The sequence below is a fragment of the Molossus molossus genome, unplaced genomic scaffold, assembly GCF_014108415.1.
Source record: "Molossus molossus isolate mMolMol1 unplaced genomic scaffold, mMolMol1.p scaffold_m16_p_5, whole genome shotgun sequence".
NCBI classification, from domain to species: Eukaryota; Metazoa; Chordata; class Mammalia; order Chiroptera; family Molossidae; genus Molossus; species Molossus molossus.
The window spans coordinates 61,280,360-61,298,151 of NW_023425388.1; the positions used below are offsets into that span (position 1 = coordinate 61,280,360).

At 50.8% G+C, this 17,792-nt stretch overlaps 1 protein-coding gene and 1 non-coding gene across 2 annotated transcripts in view; both read left to right on the plus strand.

Annotated features, from left to right (window-relative positions):
* Nucleotides 1-566: 566 nt before the first annotated feature.
* SLC12A8 (solute carrier family 12 member 8) overlaps nt 567-17,792 on the plus strand; it is a 133,961-nt gene continuing 116,735 nt past the window's right edge. The window contains exons 1-2 of the mRNA XM_036243201.1: nt 567-607; nt 1,929-2,024. Coding sequence (XP_036099094.1) covers nt 1,974-2,024 — 51 coding nt within the window. The 5' untranslated portion in view covers nt 567-607; nt 1,929-1,973. The remainder of the gene's footprint in view (nt 608-1,928; nt 2,025-17,792) is intronic.
* Nucleotides 3,253-3,359, plus strand: LOC118618070. Its single transcript, XR_004956991.1, has one exon. It is a non-coding gene; the product is annotated as a U6 spliceosomal RNA (small nuclear RNA).

Below are 17,792 nucleotides of genomic sequence, written 5' to 3' on the forward strand. Positions count from 1 at the left end.
TCGGGTGGCCAGTCGCACTTCGGGTCCTGGGGCGCAGTCTCAGCCTGCTGTGGGGATGCTCTGTGCCTGGCCCGAGGCACGGGTGCAGCGTGGGGCTCCCCGGCTCCCGGCCGCGCTCGCCCCCGCGTGCAGGCGTGGACTGCAACCCTGCGACACCGCGGCAGAGGGTAGGCTCGTGTCCCCACCCCCGCGGGGCACCCCAGCTGGTTGCATTGAACTAGTTGTCGAGGGCAGCAGCGCAGTGGCTGGGTGAGGCCAGGCTGAAGGCTGGCAGACCCTCCTCCATTACACTGCCCCCAGTCCCCTCCCTCCCGGGTCCAGATGCCGGTCCCCTTCTTGTGGGCCTGGGGCCGCGGTCTGGGAGTGCGGAGCCCCTAGGTGTGCGGACGCCGACGCTGGAGGAGCGGGAGGCTCTGCAGCCCAGCCCCCAGCACCTCCACGTGGACCCAGACTCGTGGGTGCAGGCGTGGCTGGGGTGCTCACGCCTGGGGGTGGCCCCGCCCTGCCAGCGGGACAGCTAGGACCTGCACAGGGACACCTTTCAGCTACGTGGCTGCGGGGCGGGGACAGGGCGGGCGGAGTGCTGGGAGCTCGCCACCCGGAGCAGGTGAGGGCGGGCCGGGCTGGTGGGGGGCGCGCAGGGTGGGCTGGGGGCGGCTCCTCTCCCTGGAGGAGCTCTGTCCTGTCCGAAGGGGGCCCGGCCTGGGGCACGGTTGCCCCTTGCTCAGGTAGACCAACCCTAGCTCCCCAGTCACCTGCCGTGCACGCACGGGGCAGCGCGTCTGCACACGGGCACTTGGACCCACGTGGGCCCAGAGTTTTCGAGAGCTTGGTACAGGGCCAGAGGTGGGGGCTGTGGGCTGCCCTGTACCGCGTTCACGTAAGTGGGGGTCCGCTGACCGCGATGCTAAGGGGGTTGGGCTTTGGCTCCAGAGCAGGTCTCAGTAAATCTTGGGGTTCTTTCAGGTGGGCTGAGGGCCCCAGCAGAGGGGGATGTGTGAGGACTAGCTCTCCATCTGCATGGGGCAGCTGGGCCAAGCTGGGTTGGGGACCTTTCTGGGGTCCCTCTGCACTCTATTGTTTCTGCAGCCCACCAAATCCCTGCAATCTCCCAGCCTCTCTCTGAGCACACAGTGACCCCCCCCCCGCCCTCCCCCCTTTGCTTTGAATACTCCTCAGTGAGCTTTCTCTCTTCCTTGCCTTCCCCGGCCACTATCATGGGTCATGTTCTCACACACCACAAGCTCTACCCCATATCTGAGCTCTCATTCTCCTTTTCCTCCTCCTTCCAAAGGGCCTGGAGCCCCGTCTCAGTTCCAGCCCTCTGCTGGGGAGAGGGGCACGCAGAGCGGCACAAGGTCCCTGCCCCATGGACAGCTGGTCCAGTGACAAGGGAAGGCCCTGCTTCTCCGATGAGAACCCAGCCCGATAATGATGCCGCATCCTTTTCTTACTCCCCCTCTCCACTCCCGCTCCCCTTCTGGCCCTGCTCCAGGGGGACCTCCAGCACAACCTCCTACACATCCCTCCCGCTCCGCTCATGGTCCAGCCTCACATTCACTCACCACCGGAACCAGTTCTAGTGAGCGCCGGGGCCTTGCCCTGGGCACGGGTCCAGAGGATGAGACAGGAGTGCAAAACTGTCCTCAAGGGCTGGGCAGCGGCCTGTCTCCCACGCTGAAGGAGCTCAGGGAAGGAGGAGAGAGCTGGGGGCAGCCGTGGCTTTAGGGCAGCACAGTTTGAGCATAGGTAGCCTCTGAAGGATGAGGGGATCTGTTTGGGTACCAAAGAGGGAGGGGCATGGGTTTCCAGATGAGGTAGAACAAGGTTGCTTCCTCAGCCGGGCCACCATCTGGTAGAGGAAGGATGGGCCATCAGGAGAGAGGGAAGGAGGAGCCGCCAGACTGAGGATGGTGTTTGCCTTCCAGAGGGGTCTCCCCACCCAGACCACCAGGACCCCCGTTTTCACGAGAATGGCCCAGATGTCTCAGGTGCAGGAACTCTTCCACGAGGCAGCCCAGCAGGTAGGCCTGGGCGGTGGGGGCCTGGAGGGAACTGCGGAGGCCTGTGAGCAAAGGGTCAGCAGACAGGAAGCTGAATGGAAACATTACAGTGCGCTATTTTAGAAGTAATTATGTCGGAAGTTTATTTTGGTATTCCAGCTTCATCGAGAAAATATGATAGCCAACTCAACCATCTGTATGCAGAACCTCTTATTTGCTATTATTTAGAGTGGATTTGGAATGCTGCCCCCTCCCCGCCCCCCGCCGCTGTGGAGATTATCCATGAACAGAGTGAGGACTCAGATCATATGAACTTTTTATATTGAATCAAACCAATGTAAGAAGGAAAGTTTATCTCTGAAAAACTTATGTATGCTGATGCCAAATGGACTTCTGGATTCCCTGGTGTCTGCAGGGCCTTTTCCCCCTTTACTTTATCCTCTTCCTGTTGATCACTAGTTATAGTAAATGTTCACGGTAGCTATGGAATTGACGTGGCTCCCCCAAGAAATAGTCAATCCCTTAAACAATAAAAATAAAAAACAAAAAGACGTAAGTGTTTTCAGCATCTTTGCCAGTTAGTGGTCACTCAGCCTTGACGTTTGGTCCCTTGGACTTCTCTTGTGCTTTGCAGAGCGGGGCAGGAGGGTTTCTGAGATTTATAGCAGGGGGAATAAGCACCCCCCACCGAGAGGAGAGAATCAGCTCAAGGCCTCACACAATAGCAAGAGCTGGGTCTCGAGCTGGGGGGTCCTGAGCCGATGGGCAGAGGCTGGTGAGGCCGACGGGGGGACTCCAGACTGGCAGGGTACCTCCTGCATGGACATGAAGACATGTACACAAGCACAGGGAGAAGCAGCATGGTGGTAGGCAGGTGATGAGTGCTCCCTTCCCCCGCAGGCCCAGGGCTGCAATCCTGCTCCCCATACATAGCCCTGGAAGTACGCAAGCTGCTTAGAAGTGAGTGACTGGAAGCCGAGGGGCTCCTCACAGACATTCAGGACTCTTGCCCAGAGCCGTGCGCTCCGGGGAAAAGGTCTGCAGCTTCACTCTTGTGGGGTCCAGGACCCTCAGAGAGACCTTGATTTGTCAGGGGTCTTATTTTCTTTAGCTTGCCCAGTCTCCCACCATATTTCCCATGCATTTTCTTGGGGTGTGTAAACTACACAAGTGTTTATGCACTTAACATATATTTGTGGACTACTTCCTAAATAATAGGTTGTGTGTTAAGTATGAAAAGCATACTCAGGGGCTCGCCTCGGCAGCACATATACTAAAATTGGAACGATACAGAGAAGATTAGCATGGCCCCTGCACAAGGATGACATGCAAATTCGTGAGGCGTTCTATATTTTTAGGGCGCGTACGTTGGTTGCAGTTTGTCCCCGGCCCTGGATGGGTCATGCGGGTGGCGACCACTCGATGTGTCCCTTTCACGTCGATGTTTCTCTCTCTCTCTCTTCCTCTCTCTCCATCCCACTCTATCTGAACAAAAAATGGAAAAATGTCCTCTGGTGAGGATAAAAAAAAGAAGAAGAAGAAAAGAAAAGCATACTCAGATGGACAATGTGAGGCCCTTGTCCCCAGGGATTCCAAAAAAGGGAAACAACTAAGACATGCTTGGTTCGCCTCTGAGATAGGCTCTGTTAAGGCTCAGCTGGAATGCTCTCCCCTGTTTAAAGCCTTCATTGGCGCCCTGTGTCCACCGCCCGGTGTTCACACACCTTCGCCCAGGCCCCAGCGTTTTCCTCTTTGTGCCCCATCTTCCAGCCAAAGCTCACCGTTCCCCAGGCTCTGTGCTCGTATCTTCCCCCAGGTTGTTCTTTGCTGATACTTCTCACTACATTCCTTTGTTGCCAGAACCCTCCAAGTACCTACAGCAGTGCCTGGCATCTAGGTGGACAGTGTTCGCTGACTCACCAGATGAACAAGTAACATAACCACAGCCCTGGCCGGTTTGGCTCAGCGGTTAGAGCGTTGGCCTGCGGTCCTGAGAGACCCGGGTTCGGTTCCCGCTAAGGGTGCGTACCTCGGTTGCAGTTTGTCCCCGGCCCTGGTCGGTTGTGCGGGTGGCAGCCACTCGATGTGTCCCTTTCACGTCGATGTTTCTTTCTCTCTTCCTCTCTCTCCCTCCCACTCTACCTGAACGAAAGATGGAAAAATGTCCTCGGGTGAGGATAAAAAAAAAAGTAACATAACCACAGGACAAGTGAAATTGCCACAAGTACCCTAAGAGACTTGAGTTTTAACATGTGGTGGATGCAAAGGCCTCTGTGTCGCCCCTTCTCCGTCTCCCTCAATCTCCAGCACTGAGGGACCGGGCAGTGTTCCATGTCAAGGCCTTTGGTATTCACAGTCTAGACACCTTTGAATTTCATCCCTTTTTCTCTGTCTCCCTTGCACTGTCGTGTCCGAGGCATTTCTTGCCTGGGTCATTCATTTCCTCCTAACTTCGTTCTCTGCGATCCTTTTCTAAAACATCAATTTGTGCATTTGACGCCTCTGCCTGAAACCTTTCCACGGCTTCACAGCGCCTTCACGATTCAGCTCCGACTCTCTCCTCGGTGCCCGAAGCCCTCAGATCTGACTGATCACGCCTGCTCCTCCGCAGGCGCCATCGCGGTCCGGGCGCTGTGGCCTTGGATGAGCCTTTCTCCCCCGTCTCCCTTCAGGATGTGAACTCCTTACGCTCAGGGCCAGGTCCTACTCATTTCTGTGTCCTCAACACCTGCCCTGGGTCTCAGCACAGAGAAGATGCTCAGGCAGGGCTGGTTCTACGCAGCGGAGCTCCCAGCGTGGTTGGCAGTGGGCCTTGACGTTCTGGTGGACACAGAACCAATGGGGAAGCGGGGAAGCACGTCCCAGGCTGAGGGGTAAGAGAATGATAACAAGTACCGATTGGTGGGCACTCATGTACTGAACACTTAACATGCATTCCCTCATTTAATCTTCACAACACTATTCTGAAGTAGATGATGGCTGTTGGGTGTGACACATGAAAGACTGAGGCACTTGGAACCCAGGCATGTTCGTTGCCCAGATCCAAGCTTTCATCTTTTAGCTGTATGCCTCCTGCCCCAGTGGTTTGCACAAAGCCACCAGGTGGCAAGTCCAGGGCCTGTGTGGGGAAGAGATAGCAGTTGGGTGGCTATCATGTTTCAGGCCGAACTCTTGGAGTGGCTGGTCCTCCAGGAGTTTCCCACGGACCTTTTTCTAGCCTTACTCCAGTCCTGGGGGGCAGTTCTGCTAAGAGTTTTGGGGCCTGAAGGACGCGGGATTAAGAAGGCAATGCCCAGGGGGAAGAGAGCTGGTGGGTGTTATGCCAACCCTGTCAGCTCACATCTGCTCTTTTCTGGGTCACTGTGACAGGAAAGTGTCTCTCAGGAAATTTGGCCACAGTGGGGATGCTTGTGAGCTGGTGGAGAGGTGAATGAATGGATTCTTGGTTTGGCTTTCCTAGTCTCAGGACCAGATGTGTATGTGTGTGTGTGTGTGTGTGTGTGTGTGTGTGTGTGTGTGTGTGTGTTGGTCAGTAATAAGTGGGCCAGCTGGGAAGAGACTGTAAGTCTGAGGGTTCGTGGTGTGATGGTCAAGGGTACTTGCACTAGCTCTAACCTTTGTGACCTTGTGCTAGTTACTCGTTAAGCCTCCCCACCTATAAAATGGCCACAGTAATAGAACCTACCCTAAAGAATTACAAAGATTAAAAGAGATAATTTGTGTAAATATTTAGTATAGTGCTTGTTTAACAGTAAACATTCAGTAAATGTTGGCTGATAATAAAATTCGGGTAGGGAGTATTATTTGGTCCGTGTATTTGCTCCATGAGGTAGTGATATAAACAATCAGAAGGTTCAGTTGGCCAATAAGTGATGACTCAGCACAGCGAGGTGACGTAGAAGGCACATGGCAGGAGTCCCCGGTCCAGATTGGTTCCTGTGGCCAGAACCAGAGCGTGGGACACTGTCCAGGACAACCTCTGGGTGGGCAGTCCATTGAGGAGGACGGAATACTTTTTAGGCCTAGATGGGTCTAGGGTAGTTTAGGAATGTGTGTGTGTGTGTGTGTGTGTGTGTGTGTACCTACTGAACTTGTGATAGGTATGGATCTTGCTCCAGTAGCCTCAGTCCTCAGGCACTGCACTGATGTGTGTTGTGGTTTGGTGGTGAACTTTAAAAAAAAAATTTTTTTTTTCTTTATTGATTTTAGAGAGAGAGGAGGGGAGGAGAGAGAGATGGAAAAATCGATGAGAGAGAACATCGATTGGCCACCTCCCGCATGCCCCCCACTGGGGACTCAGCCCACATCTTGGGTATGTGCCATGACCGGAAATTGATCCGGTGACCTCTTGGTGCATGGGTTAACGCTCAACCACTGAGCCACACTGGCCAGGCTTGGTGGGGGTCTTGAACCTAGGAACCTGGGTTCCAAATTCTGACTGTGCCATTAGATGTGCTGAGCCCTTGGACAAGCTACTCAAGGGCTCCCAGTCTGTTTTCACAGCTGTGAGATGGGATGACTGTACCCGATTGTCAGGGTGTTTATGCCAATGCAGAAGGATCTGGCCCAGTGCCTATCACATGGGAGCACTAAATACAATGCACGTTCAGTGACTGGATGAAGCGTATATTACAGTGAAACCCAGTAGAGTAGGTTATTTGTGAGTCTGAGGCTGGAAAGCTAAGGAGCAGCTGGCACCTGAGGGAGGTGAATGGAAGACTAATGACCTTGGATTTCACACGACAGAGAGGACTGGGATGGACGTGGTGTGTCAGGAAGACTAAGCTGGCAGGAGAAAGCAGGTGGCCTGAGACAGGAGATGGCAGGGAGACGTGCTGTGTGAGATCTGAAGTCCAGCAGGATCAAATGTTTTGAGTGTTGGTAATAGTGAGAAAGTTCAGCTCGGCTTATGTACTGAGTGCCTATACTTGCCAGGATCTCTAGCTACTGCTAGAGATATTAAAACTGAAATCTCTTAATTACTATGGCATAAGGAATACCTCCAAGTAATCTGAGGGTTTTGTCTTCCTTCTCCCAGGATTGGCTGGTCTTCAGAGAAACTTAAAGGGAAGCTGTGTCATGCTATGGTATGAGAACAAGTCACCCAAACCTCAGATTAGCTAGTATGAGTGACTCATCATATTCCTTCTTCTTCATCCAGCTTTCCTACAGAGTCTTGAGCCCCAGCAGAAGCAGGTCCATGAGGACTCTTTTCTTATTTTTTTGGTACATGCCCCTAGCGGGAACCGAACCTGGGACTCTCTGCTCCGCAGGCCGATGCTCCAACCGCTGAGCCAAACCGGCCAGGGCCATGAGGACTCTTTCCTAGGAAGCCTATGGGCTAACGTCTGGCTGGGCTGAGCTAATCACCCTGGAAAACAGCTGAATGCAGATGCAGGGGTGTGGGCTCCCCATCAGAGCCGTGACATCTGGGGCACGTGTGGGAGGAGGTGTGTCCAGATTGGCTTCCAGGGTATGACCCATCTCTGACCCTGTACCCCGCATTGGCTGCTCTTCGGCCCTCTCTTTCCCTTCTCTGTCTTCTCCTTTGCTCTCTCCCTGTTGTCTCCTAGGCTTGCCTAGTGGGAGTAAGAAAAAGGGTCTGGGGCACTGGTGAGCAGGAAAGGAGCATGGGCAAGAGAGGCAGATGGGAGTGAATGTGCTTCGAGACCGGGGGCCTTAGAGCACCTCTGGCCCAGTCGTCTTGCTCAGCATGTCAGGAGACAAGACCAGAGATGCTGAGGGAGTTTCCCAAAGACATATACAAACAGTGGCAGAGCCAGGCTGGAACCAAGCCCATGACCCATGACCCATGACCCCATAATACAGCTCTGGATTGATCTTAATGCATCCAATCTTTAGGTTAGAACAGAAACCTGAGCATTGGTGTCAGGCTTCATTGCAAAAGCTTTGCTGTTGTTTTTGCACCCTCTGCGCCCTCATTAGCCAGCGCACAGTTAAGAACTGACTTGTTTTTGCTATGCATTTTCCAGGCCTGTTTTAGCATCTTGAAAAAGCCAATATGCAAAGTGAGACTTCACAGCTACATGTGAGGTAATGGCATATTGCTTTATTAGTATGTAAAGAAGTAAATGTACTTGAGGGGGAAAGAAAAGGGAACTTAAGTCTGTCTGGTTAGCCCCTCCTTGTACAGACAAGGAAACGGGCCCGGAGCGGCTGGGTGGCAAAGGGCTCACATGTGGGGCTTTTGGAGCCACGATCCCTCTTGCCCTCCCAGTTTTTCTAGTGCATGAAGCTTATACAATTTTTAGGGCTTGTCTTTAGTAAAAAGGTTACAAATTAAAAATACAAAATTAGGTATAATATTTGGAAGGGACCCAATGCAAGTAAAACGTCTTGAAGCTGAAGCTATTACTTTCACTGAAAACCACCAAAGGGAACTTTGGGATGCGGCAAAAGGAGAAACGTATGGCCCTGGAATCTGGGAGACAAGAGAGGACAGAGACCCTTCTCGGGGTTCAGTGGAGTCTGGGGTGTCCCTGTGGGCACTGCCACCCTTGGTCTTTCCCCCTTTCCATTTTGCAGCCTGTTTGTTACTGAGCCTAGGAGGTCAGCCCTGGAAATGACACTGGGTCAAAAATGCTGCGTATTTGTAAAAACGTGGGATGAAGACATTCTTCTGGGTGACGGTGTCCTAGAACTAGAACCTGGAATGAAAGTGATGCTTCGCTGAAATGAATTAGGTGGGATTCAGCCTCATTTGTACCCACAGGATCTTCATTTATGGAGGTGACTGAGCGATGACATGGAGAGGTCAGTGCCATCGAAAGAATTTCCTACTTACATTTCCCAAGAGAAGGGAATGCCCTGCTACACAGGGCCAGAGAGGAGCATCCGGTTCTGGTCGGGGAGCAGACACAGGAGTGAGGGGAAGGCCTGGGCCGGAGCCCTGGCGGGGCTTTCCGTGGGGAAGGCGGGGCAGGGCAGACTCGGATTGGCCAGTCGGCATAGTTCTGGCAGGCTTTGGGCTAAAGGGGTGGTTTCTAGTTGCCCAGTGCAAGGCCAGGAGATGATGAAGGCAGGGTAAATATTGCCTTGGTGAGTGAGAGTTATGGAAAGGGGGTGATTGGGGATAGACTTGGAATCGGTTGGTTTGCATGTGAAAAGCATGCTGTTCGTCAGCCCTTTGCTATCTCTAAGAATCGGTTAACCCTGAGAAGGTCCATTTCCTTGGCCAGCAAGATTTTTAAGATGCTGTAACATCATAAGATAACAACACATGATTGATATATTTAGTCTAGCTGTGAATGAATGGATTCGGTGACTTTCAACTTCTTATTGCTATAGGGTGCCTTTCATCCATGGCCAGATATAGGAAAAATACAGTCTTTGCCATCATTTAATAGCTGAGGTTTTAATTTCATTTATTTACTTTTAATTGGGGTTAACAAAATTATACAGGTTTCAGGTGCACAATTCTATAACACATCATCTGTACCCCAAGTCAAGTCTCTTTCCATCACCATTTATCCTCCTTATACCCTCCTCCACCTTCCTCCACCTCTTTAAATGTATTGATGAGAGAGAGAGAGAGAGAGAGAGAGAGAGAGAGAGAGAGAGACATCGATTTGTTGTTCCACTTATTTATACATTGATTGATTGATTATTTTTTATTGATTTTAGAGAGAGAGGAAGGGAGAGGGAGAGAAAGATAGAAACATCGATGAGAGAGAACATCGATTGGCTGCCTCCTGTGTGCCCCCTGCTGGGGATCGGGCCCACAACCTGGGCATGTGCCCTGACTGGAAATTGAACTGGTTACCTCTTGGTACATGGGTCTATGCTCAACCACTGAGCCACGCTGGCTGGGTGATTAATCGATTCTTGTGTGTGTCCTGACCACTGATCAAGCCCACAACTTGGCATATTGGGACCACGCGCTAATCAGCTGAGCTATCGGCCAGGGCAAGGGTAACAATTAAATGCTAGGCAGTCTCTATTCATAGAACAATGTTAAATAATTATAATACGTTTTAAAGAAACACACATTCCTGAATATAATTCAAGTCAGTCACTCTTTTTGCTCATAAGTCATTATAAGTTATTATAATATAATAATTTAAGAATTTTGATTCTTAAAATTTGTTTTTCCTTCTGAGTTTCAAAACCTGACTCAAAAGACCGACGGTGTGCTTTAGAATAACGTGGCATGAAAAGTCTTTGGAGGCAGCACCTAGTCAGGCTTTGATGCATTTCTTTTTTTTTTTTTTGTTAATCCTCACCCAAGAATATTTTATTTTTTTCATTGATTTTTATTTTTTTCAGAGAGAATGGAAGTTAGGGAAGGAGGGGGAGAGGGAGAGAAACGTCGATGTGAGAGCAACACATCGATTGGTTGCCTCCCTCATGTGCCTTGAACAGGGCCAGGGATCGAACCTGCAACCCAGGTGCGTGCCCTTGACCAGAAATTGAACCTGAGACCCTTCAGTGTGCAGGCTGACGCTCTAACCACTGAACACACCGGCCAGGGCTGTGGGTTTCTAATAAGAGAATGCTTGGCAGTCACCAGTCTCAGGAGGAAGGTCCTGTTGACACGTCCTGTTTTTGTGTTGGTGTTTGAGTGTTGCTTCTTCACAGGAACAGGCATAAAGAGAGAGAAAAAGAGGGTGGAGTAAAAACCACTGGTCCGAGTGTAAACTTGACAGTGTTCTTTCCCTACCGTGCAGAGAGCCTGCAAGTCCCACTCACACTTCCTGGCAGCAGTTACAGAACCGAGGTGCTCACCAAAGAACTGGAGGCAGTGCACCTAGCAACCCTGCCTGCTCCCCAAACGGTTATGTCTGATCCACAAGATAGATTCACTCTGACATGAATCTCAGCGTTCATAGAATTTGACTTACAACAGTACTCACTGTGACTCACTGTGAGGAACTTTTCCTCTTTATTTTAGGCAGTTATCAGTGAAGAATAACAGAGGGCCAAAACAAATTCTAATTTCAATAAAAGACACACACATTTCAAGGACAGACAGTAATTTTGTAAAAGGCTTTGCTATCTTTATCTTGTTTATCTAATATATTTGAAATGTGATTTAAGTCGCAGGCACCTTTTGCTGAATCATCTGCTGCTCCAGCGAAGTTGTGTTATAAACAGATCACCAACCCTGTGTCAGCATTCTAGTTTTAAAATGTTTCTAATAATGGGATAATATAAACTTTTTTCTCAAATAAAAATGTTAGTATTTTTATTATAGAAGTACTAGGTGCATGCAGTAAAAAAAAAAAAAAAAAAAGAGCCCTAACCAGTTTGGCTCCACGGTTAGAGCGTCGGCCCGCAGGCAGACCGAGGTTCAATCCCCGGCCCCGGGTGAGATCATGCAGGAGGCAGCCAATCCATGTGTCTCTCTCACATTGATGTTTCTCTCTCCCTCTCTCTCTCGCCCTCCCTGCCACTCTATCTAAAAATCACTGGAAAAATATCCTCAGATGAGGATTAACAACAACAACAAGTTCAAACGTTGGAGAATGACATAGAAAGGGAAGCTTCCTTCCCCTCTCTCCACCCCTCTTCCCCAGAGACAGTCATTGCTACTGGTTTCTGGTTTTTATTTTCCCTCATGGTTATCATTATAATTTTAAATAATATAGTCATGCCTGGCTGGTGTGGCTCAGTGGTTGAGCATCAACCCATGCACCAAGAGGTCGCCGGTTCAATTCCCGGTCAGGGCACGTGGCCAGGTTGTGGCCCGATCCCCAGTGGGGGGTATGCAGGAGGCGGCCAACTGATGTTCTCTCTCATCGATGTTTCTGTCTCTCTCTTCCTCTCCCTTCTTTAAAACCAATAAAGAAAAATATAATAGTATAGTTATACCTCAATTTCCTGACCAAATTACCAACTTATTATCAATTTATTTATTCCTTCCTGATAGGAAGAAAGAGGATATTGGCACATTCACTCTTTCTTCCAATTGTTCTCACTTTACTTCTATTTTTTTTTTTTTTTTGTTAGTGGGATTATTATTTTTACATTGTCAAGGTTTATAAAATTTTTATTTTTTTCCATAGTTATAATGAACATTTCCATGTTGGCTATAGTTGGTTATAAAATTGTAAACTCTAATAGTGTGTGTGTGTGTGCGCGTGTGTGTGCAAATGAATAACCAGGTGACATTATTGGACTCGTGGAGAAGAATACACAATTTAAGTGACTGAAGCTTTGCTGCTTCTGAGCGACCGGGTCTCGCTGTCTTTCCGCTCCCCTTCAATCCCTCTCGTCCGTGCACCCGCTGCTGCCTCTCGCGGCCCGGGCCGCCTTCTCCTGTGGTTCTGTTATCTTTTGCGTGATGGTAATGTTTGTCTTACATGGATTGGTGGTAGTAAATTACTCTTTCCTTTTCTAACCAGAGAAGTGTGGGAGGCCACGTCTTTGCCCCCGGACTTCAGAAACAAGATTTTGCGATAGACTGAACACAGAAGTAGATACGAGAATCCGGTTGTCTTCTCTCAGGCTGGACTTGAAAAAGATTTGCAAAATGTGTAATAAGGCCTCTGTTTTCACTAAATGTTTTTTTGTTTTGGAAAGTAGTTATTTTTCATGGAACCATGTCATTTATTTTAACAGATAATGGGGCTTATTGTTCTGTTTAAATGATTAATATATATTTTTAAATATCTCCCTTTAAATTTCTGAAATGGTAAATATTGACAGGTCCACAGACAAAAGCTCTTCGGGGACCTCAATAATTTTTAAGAACATAAAGGGGTCTTGATCTCAAAAAGTTTGAGAATGGCTGCCCTAGGGATTAAATATACATTTTAGACGTTTAACAGTTTAGAGGTAACATTTTACCATGTCGATGTAAAACGTAGGGACTTGGCCCTCACACAGGCCCCTTTGTCAGCCCCCTCCTCCCCATCTGTTAAGCTGGAGGTAGCACGTATGCATGACCAACCCTTCAAGATAACGTCATGCCCCGTGATTGAGCCTTGACCCATGTCTGCTTCTAGGATCCTCTGGCTCTGAACTTGGAGCTTCTCAGGTGCCTTGGAAGACAGCTCCTCTCTCAGCTGCCTGGGCTGCTTTCCCCTTCATTGCCCCCCCTTCCCCCTCTAAGCCCATTTGCAGGAATTTCTCCAAATGTCTGGTTTGCTGGTAGCACCTGTTTTTTCTCCTCTCTAGTTGTAAGTATAGTTTCATACTTCAAAACACAACACATCTTTCCTACCTTTTTCACGGTAACTTGAAAGTTAGGAAAGTGCGTGGCATGTTTATTGCTACTGGTGTGTCTTATAGACAGATCCTCTAATGGACAGAGAGAAGGAATGTAAATATACACATACATATTTATCTAGTTCTGTATCTTTCTCTATACATTAAAAACTGTAAATTCAAACTGGCAGCTCTAATTCCAATTCATCACCCCCAGGGTTTATGCTTCTAGTCTCCTCTCTTTCCTCAGTGGTAACGCCCTTCTCACCACTGAGAAATTCAACTCCTATTCAATATGCAGAGGTGGGCAAAAGTAGGTTTACAGTTGTGAGTACACGAAACAATTTATTCTTGTATTAGTATTGATTAATTATTACATTATCTTCCATACAGAGAACTGTAAACCTACTTTTGTCCATCCTATATTTTCTTTCTTTAAAAAAAAAATTTTTTTTCTTTATTGATTTTAGAGAGAGAGGAAGGGAGAGGGAGAGAGAGAAACACTGATGAGAGAGAACATCAATTGGCTGCCTCCTGCATGCCCCCCACTGGGGATCAGGCCCACAACCTGGGCATGTGCCCTGACCGAGAATTGAACCGGCGACCTCTTGGTGCATGGGTCGATGCTCAGCCACTGAGCCACACCAGCCGGGCCACCCTATATTTTCTTATTTGCTCCATTCTATGATTCACAGAATGTAGGTTTGGAATTGCTAACTTCCACCCCTGCAAAAAAACAGAATTTCTGTCCAGAATTTATCTTATTTTGCGGGTATTTTTCTCTTTAGACAGAGAGCACGTGGTCCACGCTCTACATTCAGAAGCTCCTCTGGTCACTGCCCCCCCCTCGGTGCGGCTGTGTTCTTCTTCCGACCTTGTCAGGCTCCTTTGTTTCTCTTCTCATCCTGGTTTTACTTTTCTCTCCCATCCAGTCAATTTGATTTGCTTTGGTTTTTATTTTTTAATTTTTTACGAAAACAAGACCCATACATATGCTGCCCACAAGAGACCCACGCCAGATCGAAAGACACGCACAGACTGGTTCTGTTTTGTCTTGAGTCCATAAAATATTGTTGTGATCCCAAAAGTCAAAACCACTCAGTACATAAGGATTTATTCTTTCATTTCAGAGGTCTTTTCTCTTTTTACACTTTCCACAGGGAATGGGCTCCCGCAGCCCAGGCTCCTGTCCATCGGTTCTCACAAAACGAGCTCTGGGCGAGCAGGCGGACGCGTCAGGTGAACCCAGGGACCTTTCTCTTTGGCTTCCTTCTTTCTCGGATGATTTTTCTTCACGTTTCAGGAAGCTGTCTGGGCTCTTAGAGTACTTAACATGCTCAATGTGCACATTAATTCTCTTGGCAAGAATCTTGCCCTTGCTGGTTTGTTCACAGCCCACTGCGTGCTGGGTAACAGTGTAGACTCCGGCGTTGCCACGGCAACATTGGTGGGCATTGCTTGTTGAACAGTGCCCATTCCCTTGATGTCTGCAACACCACCGTTCCTGTAGATCCGCACGCATGTGGCCAAGGGAACAGCTCCACGTTTTCTAAAGGCCTGGAGAACCTACAAGCAGACACCTGTCTCCCCTTGTGTGAGTCATTGTGGCGAATTCCTGGAAGATGCGGTTCTGGCCGAAAGGGCGTCAGAATTTGTAAACAGATATCATGTTGGCTGATCCACTGAAGCACCTAGAAGAATAAACTTCTGCGGTTGAGTTGTAGCTGGTTTGCCTGTTATTGGGAGGGCGTTAGGGTCCATGTCTCCCCTCCTGGTGTTAAACCCAGGTAGACTTCCTGGTGGCAGCCTGTGTCCCGCTCTTTTGCCAAAGAGGCTGGGAGGGGTGGGGAAGCTCCTGTTTAGTGGCCGTGGCATCGCTGCTGTGGGATTGTGTCATTTGGGGGATGGTGTTAGGTGTCCAGGGCACTGCACTGTGGGCTCTGAGTGCTGAAGGGCGGAGGAAGGACGTGGCGTGTGGTCCAGGGAGGCAGGCACTTGCCATCGGCATCAGGGTTTTCATGGTGTCTGAGGGTCTTGCCGCTCCTGTGCTTGGGAGGTTCCCGACCTTGGACGAGGACTGGGCTCAACAGGCCTGGAAAACCCCGGGTCCACCATGCAGAACCGCCCTGGACACTGGCTTCCCAGCTCATTCTGTGGCAGGAGACGCCCTCTGCCATGAAGAGCACCCGTTCCTGGGAACAGCTACGTCAATATTGACCCAGGGTGCTGCCCGGGAAGGAATCCAGGGAAGCCAGACTTTGACCACCCATGTGGGTGCTCGGCGCCCTGCGGGCAGAGCGGGTCCGTCCCCAGCGCCAGGTGGGCGCAGAGCCCCCGGACCGTCCAGCAGGCTAGGACTGGGCAGCAGCTGGAGAGACAGCCTTCAGGGCTGTGCCGTGAGCAGGGACTTGGCTCAAGCATGAGGACAGGTGGTCGGGAAAAGAGAAAATGCTTCCTCAATAAGACCTCTTCCCTTCTCTTTCTCCCAGCTTCCCCGAGGACACCCTTGCTCACACTTACATTCACGCTGTGCTTCATGCTCATGGAAAGCTTTCACAAGGATCATCTCACCTGAACTGTATAAACCCTCCCGCTGCAGGTGTGCGGCGCCTGCACCTCATTCGGCCACCACGGGTGGGCCCTGTTCAGAGCCAGAGGAAGGGAGCGTGGTGCCCACTGTGCCCACTGTGCCCACCGGATCACAGTGCAGCGCAGCGTGGGTTTTCTCTGATGTGTAATTAATGGCTAAGCAGCTTTCAGAAAGCACCCCGCTGGCTCGCGGTCCGGGCAGAGCCAGCCTCCGCAGGTGTACTTAGGAAGGCAGGCCGCGTCTTGCTTTGACCCGCTCCTGACCTGAGCGGGCAGAGCAGGGTTTCTCACCTGGTTTCTTTTCCTCCAGCTGCCAAAGGAGAGCAACGGTGTCATCTCACATTTCAGGCGTGTTCTCCGCGGCCTGGCAGGTGGCCTGCGGGCGGGCGGCGGCTGTTTGAGACAAGGCTCCTGGGGAGAGTGAGCTCGCAGCAAGGCCTGTGGTGGAACTTCCCTTACCCAGTGGCACGGTGGGAGCAGGAGGGAGCGGTTTCCTCCTCTGGGCACCTTTCGGGTGCACCCTCCCCGCCCCCCTTTCTAGATGCCCCGCTCAGTGCAGAGATTCTCCGTTCACAAGAGACAGACTTCTACCTCGGAACTGAAACACCCACCAGGCAGCCGTGGTGTTCGCCGTGTGGGGTGCAGGCCCCTGGGCTCAGAGGCACAAGGGCGCTCGGGAAGGAACACCCTAGCAAAGAGCAGCATGGAGGTGCAATCATTGGGCCCCGCTCCAAGTCCGGTGCCCCCGAACCTGCCAAGGCTGTCCTCGAGTCTGTGTGGCGTGCATCCCGAGGGCCTTCCTGGCTCCTCGCTCCCCTTCGTCATCGTCCCCACCTCTGCATGCTGGTAGAGGCACGACACTTGTCCTGGTCCCCTCCCTCAGCCTGTGTGTCTGCCCTAGACTGCCGCCCGGGACTCCTGTTGTTCCGGAACTGATGACTGGAGCCCCAGTCTGAGATAGAGAGAGTGATCAACAGTTGGGACCACACCTCTCCCTGGAGCCTAACAAGACAGCCCAGAACTGGCCCAGCTGTCACCTCCTGTCACCCAGCTGTGTCCCCTTCCCCTCCCTGGGATGGAATTGACTGGGTAGAGATGCAAAGGGAGGGTCTGTGAGCCGTGATCTGTGTGGGAGGGTGTGTTCGAGACGAGAGGGAGCCCCTCACCCTCCCCTAGAGGAGGGAGTTAGCTGTGAGGTCCCACATGTCGCTTGTTGGGGAGAAGTGGATAGTAGGTCCCCTGTAGGGTGTCGGCTTCTGCTGCAGCTCATGGATCTGCCCTCAGCCTGGGTGAGCAGGGGCACGGGGCGAGCCGGCAGAGCAGAGCAGGGCGGGCTGGGCCTCGCCGGTTGTGACGCTGTGATTTTTAATAAGAACTACATATTTGGTTTCCGTCCCCATTCCTGGCACAGAGTTCCCCAAACCCTTGGAATTTTCTAAGTGATAAGAGCAATAAAGGTATCTTGATATTCTTGACAAACCTCTTTTCAACCACAACTTGGTTGATGTTAATGAGGTGACTTTGGAAAACAGCTGAGGATGGAGGCTGGTGGCCAAGGGAACCAACCATGTGATGAGAGGGTTGGAACTTTTAGGGGAGGGCGAAGGGCTGCAGGTAGAATCAGTCACCAATGGCCAGTGATTTAATCAACTGTGTGCATGTAACGAAGCCTTCATAAAAACCCACAAGGAGAGCGTTCGGAGAGTTTCTGGGTTGGCGACCACGTGGAGGTTGTAGAGTGGCAGCCCCGAGGGTGTCTGTCTGTCCTTCCCCTCACCTTGCCCTGTGCGTCTCTTCCTCGGGCAGTTCCTGAGTTACGACCTTTACAGTCAGCTGGTGGTCGAGAAGGTCAAGTGATTCTCCGAGTGCTATGAGCCACTCGAGCAAACTGACTGAACTCAAGGCGGGGTCGAGTTAACCTCCGACCATCAGCCTGGGGGCCAGAAGCCCAGTGACAACTTGGACTTGCGGTTGGCATCTGGAAGGAGGGGGAGTCCCTGTCTTGTAGGACTGAGCCCTAACCTGCAGGAC